The sequence below is a fragment of the Hyalella azteca genome, unplaced genomic scaffold (assembly GCF_000764305.2).
Source record: "Hyalella azteca isolate HAZT.00-mixed unplaced genomic scaffold, Hazt_2.0.2 contig11619, whole genome shotgun sequence".
NCBI classification, from domain to species: Eukaryota; Metazoa; Arthropoda; class Malacostraca; order Amphipoda; family Hyalellidae; genus Hyalella; species Hyalella azteca.
In genome coordinates, this window is record NW_025941610.1 from 1123 (window position 1) to 7345 (window position 6223).

General features: G+C 48.6%; 1 protein-coding gene across 1 annotated transcript in view; it reads left to right on the forward strand.

Moving 5' to 3' along the window:
• Window positions 1-818: 818 nt before the first annotated feature.
• The window catches only part of LOC108674339 (low-density lipoprotein receptor), a gene marked incomplete at both ends in the record, with an annotated part of 16095 nt that continues 10690 nt past the window's right edge, over window positions 819-6223 (forward strand). Inside the window, 7 exon segments of the mRNA XM_047882911.1 lie at window positions 819-902; window positions 1412-1519; window positions 1763-1919; window positions 2369-2464; window positions 4559-4646; window positions 5165-5220; window positions 5744-5940. Coding sequence (XP_047738867.1) covers window positions 819-902; window positions 1412-1519; window positions 1763-1919; window positions 2369-2464; window positions 4559-4646; window positions 5165-5220; window positions 5744-5940 — 786 coding nt within the window.

Below are 6223 nucleotides of genomic sequence, written 5' to 3' on the forward strand. Positions count from 1 at the left end.
AAAGTGGGTCATGGTGTAAAGTGGGTCATGGTGTAAAGTGGGTCATGGTGTAAAGTGGGTCATGGTGTAAAGTGGGTCATGGTGTAAAGTGGGTCATGGTGTAAAGTGGGTCATGGTGTACAGTGGGTCATGGTGTACAGTGGGTCATGGTGTACAGTGGGTCATGGTGTACAGTGGGTCATGGTGTACAGTGGGTCATGGTGTATAGAGGGTCATTGCTGTAAAGTGGGTCACGGTGTAAAGTGGGTAGCAGTGTAAACTGGGTCACTGCTGTAAAGTGGGTCACAGCTGTGCATGATAGCATAGGGTGCGTACCGGTCATGAAAGACCTGGAAAGTCATGGAATTTTATTTTTCACTCTCCAGGCCTGGAAAGTCATTGTATTTCATTTCAGATTACGGAAAGTCAAGGAATTTGTGTTGTTGAAGAGTTCTGAACTGTATTGACATTATCATGTGCAATCTTGTGTGCATTACTCAATATTTGTTGTGATTTGATGCTATTGAATTCATAATGATAAAAGTGTGGGCTTGATTTTCAGATTTGTGTCATTTTTGTTCCTCTGTGTCTGCCTGCTCTATGAATTTACACGTTTGCTATTTATCAACTGTCTATCAGTTGATAATCTATGTCTAAGTATCTTTATCTATCATCAACAGGAGATGATGGAATATGTATGGTTAGTCTTTCAGTCATGCTAAACCTCCCGTATACAAGTCTTGGAAAATTATATTGATGGTCATTGAAAAGTCAGGGAATTTTTTTCTAAATAACGGTAGGAATCCTGTGCACTACTAACACATGTATTGGCTGTGCAGGTACAGTGTATGGACGGTACCTGTATACAGAGCAAGTGGCTGTGTGACGGCGAGCCAGACTGTCAGGACGGCTGGGATGAACAGGTACGTCTATACATATTCAGGATACATCATATCGCATATATACAATATACATTATGTAGCATATATACATTACATTATATAGCATAAATACAGTATATAATACACATTTATACCACACGGCTAGGATAACATCTGTTTTGGAGCTTATACACAGAATACACATTCGTACAAAACGGCTCGTGTATTTATACTCGTTTTACTTCATAAACGAGACACGACAACCTTCCTCTTGTTCGGTCAGTGGAGAACTGGTCGCTTGCCGCGCCTACCGCCTTATATATCCCGCGCCCAGCAGCTGATATTTACTAGCTGGCAACCTCCTGCGGCGCCCAGCAGCTGATATTTACTAGCTGGCAACCTCCTACGGCACTCACAACTATATTCTAATTGATAAATATTCTGCTTGTAACTTTTAATATATGATCTTATCGCTCTTTTACTCACCCCCCTCTTATTACTCAACCCCCTCCCATAACTCCACCCATCACTCACCCCTCATTTACCCCCAGAACTGCACGGGGGGCGCCGTGGCCGCGCCGGGGTGCAAGGAGGACGAAGTTCGCTGCCCCAAGGAGGCCACGTGCCTCAAGTACCAGTACCTCTGTGACGGGGACCAGGTGCGTGGCCCCAGTACCAGTACCTCTGCGACGGGGACCAGGTGCGTGGCCCCAGTACCAGTACCTCTGTGACGGGGACCAGGTGCGTGGCCCCAGTACCTCTGCGACGGGGACCAGGTGCGTGGCCCCAGTACCAGTACCTCTGTGACGGGGACCAGGTGCGTGGCCCCAGTACCAGTACCTCTGTGACGGGGACCAGGTGCGTGGCCCCAGTACCAGTACTAATGACCCCCCGTCCCCCAGGACTGCGCGGGGGGGTGGGACGAGGGGGACGACGTGTGCCGGGGACGCTGCGCGGCGTCCCAGTTCCGCTGCGCCGACGACGTCTGCATCGCCGCCGCCCTGCGCTGCGACGGCCGCGCCGACTGCGCGCGGGGCGACGACGAAGTGGGCTGTCCAGGTAGGCGGTGGGGTGGGCTGTCCAGGTTAGCGGTGGGAGCTGTCCAGGTGGGCGGTGGGGGCTGTCCAGGTAGGCGATGGGGGCTGTCCAGGTAGGCGGTGGGGGCTGTCCAGGTAGGCGGTGGGGATGGTGGGCTGTCCAGGTGGGTGATGGGCTGTCCAAGTGGGCGTGGGGCTGGGGAAGTGGGAGGAGGGCAGGTGGGTGGTGGGTTGTCCAGGTGGGCGGTGGGCTGCCCAGGTGGGGGTGGGCTGTCCAGATGAAGAGTGGGCAGTTTAGGTGAATTACTGACAGCATACTGTATATTGGCTGATGTATTAACACTTTAACATACTTTGGTGTGTAAACATACAACTGTATGAACACCCCACTCCTCTTGTATTAATAACACCCTCACCCCACTCACCCACACCCCACTCACCCACACCCCACTGACCCCCCTCCCCCCGCAGGTCCGCGGTGCAACGGGACGTTCGAGTGCGGGGACGGCTCCTGCGTGTCCCTGGACCGCGTGTGTGACGGACGGCAGGACTGCCCCCCACACCCCGGTGAGGGGGAGGGGTAACCATGGTTGTGGTGCAGGTGGTAGCAGGTAACCATGGTTCTGTGGTACTGGTTACAGCCCGGGGTTGTGCATTCTTTTTAGATCCAACGCAACACTCGAACCGCCCGATCGGTCCTGGTCTACGGGCGTGGCTGGAATCGGCCGGTCGGTCCCGGTCTTGAGGTCGCCGCTCGAACCTGCTTTTCGGTCCCGGTCTGCTGACGTGGCCGCATTCGGTCCAAATTTCTGATTTGAGTGCTGACGCCCTTTTTATGTCCCGAGCTCATATATTAAGCTCTACCTGAGGATCGTGTTACGTGACTAAAGAGCCCCATACACTAGCGTATCTGACGCACGAGTCGGCTAGTTGATTCTGACTAGTGAATCTGATTCGGCGATTTTCCACCACACACCTACGTACTTTGCTCACAAGTTGCAACTGATGCCATCGTGGCCATAAGGTCGTGTTGAATGAGCTCTAAGCAGTGAAAAAGCAACGGAAGAAAAGATCTATGTAGTCAAAAAGAATGGCTAGTCAATCGACAAATATTCAGTCAATATGAATTTGCTAAATTTCATGCGCAACGATAATCATAACGACTATCAAAACTATAAAAGGATTATTTATTTTCTTAACAAAGTTAAGGTCTGCTTTGGGAACTTTTTCTCGCGTAATTCGATTGAGATATTCACATTCTTTATCTCTTTGTAATTTGCTCGAATATTCTGCGCTACGGATCTTCCACAAGCACGGCAAATTGCGGTACTCTTCAATAAACTTGGTTAGGAAGTCGGGGCTCATGAATATATTGAAGTCCGCCATGACTGCACATGAGTTTTCATTGCAACTGGGGCCATACTTTCAAAACTCGCTAAGTGAACGTAAGTACTTACGCTCTATTTTTTTGTCTATGATTGGTGGATTATGCTTGAAAGGCCGTCAATGATTGGCTGATGAACTTACGATCTCTTAACTTTCTTCGAAAGTATGGGCTCAGTACACTTCCGTGGCTCGGATCGCCTTTATTTTGCCCACCTCTGCTCGCCTTTATTTTGTCCACCTTGGCTCGCCTTTATTTTGTCCACCTTGGCTCGCCTTTATTCTGCCCACCTCGGCTTGTTTGGCGCCATATTTGGGGGGATTTGAGGTTAGCCGGGTTAGACTCGCGAGTCGGACTCTATGGTGAATGGGGCTCTTAAGGTCGTGAAGGTTATGTAAGACACAGCTGGCTAGATAACATACAGTGGGGGGAAATAAATATTCGTACACTTGAAAAATCGTATTTTAATGTATGCAAGTACACAAACTTAACAGGAAAAGTGATTTAAATTATGTATAGAGACGCATAGTATTCAAAAATACTATCAATAGAAATTAAATCTCAATGCAACAAAAAACAATGCAACATGTTCACTTTTCGGGGTGAAAAAAGTATTCGTACAAAACAATAAATCCGCATTATTTTAATTTAATACNGTCTCTATACATAATTTAAATCACTTTTCCTGTTAAGTTTGTGTACTTACATACATTAAAATGCGATTTTTCAAGTGTACGAATATTTATTTCCCCCCACTGTATCTTATATACGGGGTGGTTATACATGAGTTACTATACAGTAAACGGGGTGGTAATATATTACAATACGGAGGAATAAACTACGGCATCGACCGTAAGGTCGGAGAACTCTACCGACACGCTACATTGCGGAGTGCTCATCAGCTACTGGGGGGCGTACTTAAGGTTGCTAGACCTTTTATAAGCTTCGCTTCCGCCCACTACTGCGGTCTTGATCGCGTGATCTATCAAATGATATCATCCACACGCTGACTCATGTCTAGTACTTTTCTCTTTCACGTTAAGTAAATATTACGTCTCAATTACAGATGATTTTTATTATTTAATATAATATAATATAATGATTAGGTATAACGAGCCGTCAGATTGACACCAGAGATTTACCCAAAGTTGTTTTTTTTTGTCAATATTCTTACTATTAATTTGTCGAATTTGTCACCATTTTCTTCTATTGTCAATTATCGATTATTTACATATGATTATTGATGAGAATGTTCAGTAACCGTGGTGGTGATGCAGATGGTGGTGACGAGGCCAGCTGTGGGGTGAACGAGTGCCTGGTGGGCAACGGCGGCTGCGACCAGCTGTGCATAGACACCCCCGTGGGGTGAGTGAACCCCCTTACCCCCACACCCCCGTGGGGTGAGTGCCCCCTCAACTCCACACCCCCGTGGGGTGAGTGCCTCCCTCACCCCCACACCCCCGTGGGGTGAGTGCCCCCCTCACCCCCACACCCCCGTGGGGTGAGTGCCTCCTCACCCCCACACCCCCGTGGGGTGAGTGCCTCCCTCACCCCCACACCCCTCCACTCGTATATATAAATTAATATTGCAATTATTAATTGAATGTAATTATTAATTAAATATCAATTAAGTAATTACTATTCTATATTATATTAGTTATACATTATATTACTTGCTATATTCCATTGAACTGCTACTCTCAATATCATCACTTATCATCTATATCATTATGTATATTATATATATTTTATATAATACGTATATATAATATAGTTCCCGCATATCTATATTATATAAAAACTATCAATTATAATTTATATAATTATTAATATATTAATTATAGCGCGGTGGTACACTTGTAATGGTACGTGATGGTCCGCAGGTACCACTGCGACTGCCGGCCTGGGTACCACTTGGTACATGGAACACAGTGTGTAGGTGAGTACTTGTGATGTACCTCAGTGTGGTACTTGTGGTGTACCTCAGTGTGGTACTTGTGGTGTACCGCAGTGTGGTACTTGTGGTGTACCTCAGTGTGGTACTTGTGGTGTACCTCAGTGTGATACTTGTGGTGTACCTCAGTGTGGTACTTGTGGTGTACCTCAGTGTGGTACTTGTGGTGTACCTCAGTGTGGTACTTGTGGTGTACCTCAGTGTGGTACTTGTGGTGTACCTCAGTGTGATACTTGTGATGTACCTCAGTGTGGTACTTGTGGTGTACCTCAGTGTGGTACTTGTGGTGTACTTCAGCGTGGTACCTCAGTGTGGTACTTGTGGTGGTGTACCTCAGTGTGGTACTTGTGGTGGTGTACCTCAGTGTGGTACTTGTGGTGGTGTACCTCAGTGTGGTACTTGTAGTGTGGTTCCTCAGTGTGGCACTTCAGTGTGGTACTTGTGGTGTGTTACCTCAGTATTATACTCATGATACCCCAGTTTGAAGTACCCCCATGTACCCCGGCAGACGTGGACGAGTGCGTGGCACCAGGTACGTGCTCGCAGGTGTGTACCAACACGCCGGGGTCGTACAAGTGTACCTGCGTGGCGGGGTACCAGCGGGACCTGCAGGTACCAGCGACCTGCAAGGCGGTGGAGGGGCACGCGTCGCTGCTGCTCGCGCACCACCAGGACATACGCAAGATCTCCCTCGACCATATGGAGGTCAGGCCATATGGAGGACATGTGGAGGTCTGGGGGCGTGGCCATATGTAGGTCAGGGAGTGGCCATATGGAGGTCAGGAGCGTGGCCAAATGGAGGTCAGGGGCGTGGTGGTCGGGGGGTGTGGCCATATGGAGGTCAGGGGGCGTATGGCCATATAGAGGTCAGGGGGCGTGGTGGCCATATGGAGGTCAGGGGGCGTGTGGTGGCCATATGGAGGTCAGGGGGCGTGGTGGCCATGTGGAGGTCAGGGGGCGTGTGGTGGCCATATGGAGGTCAGGGGGC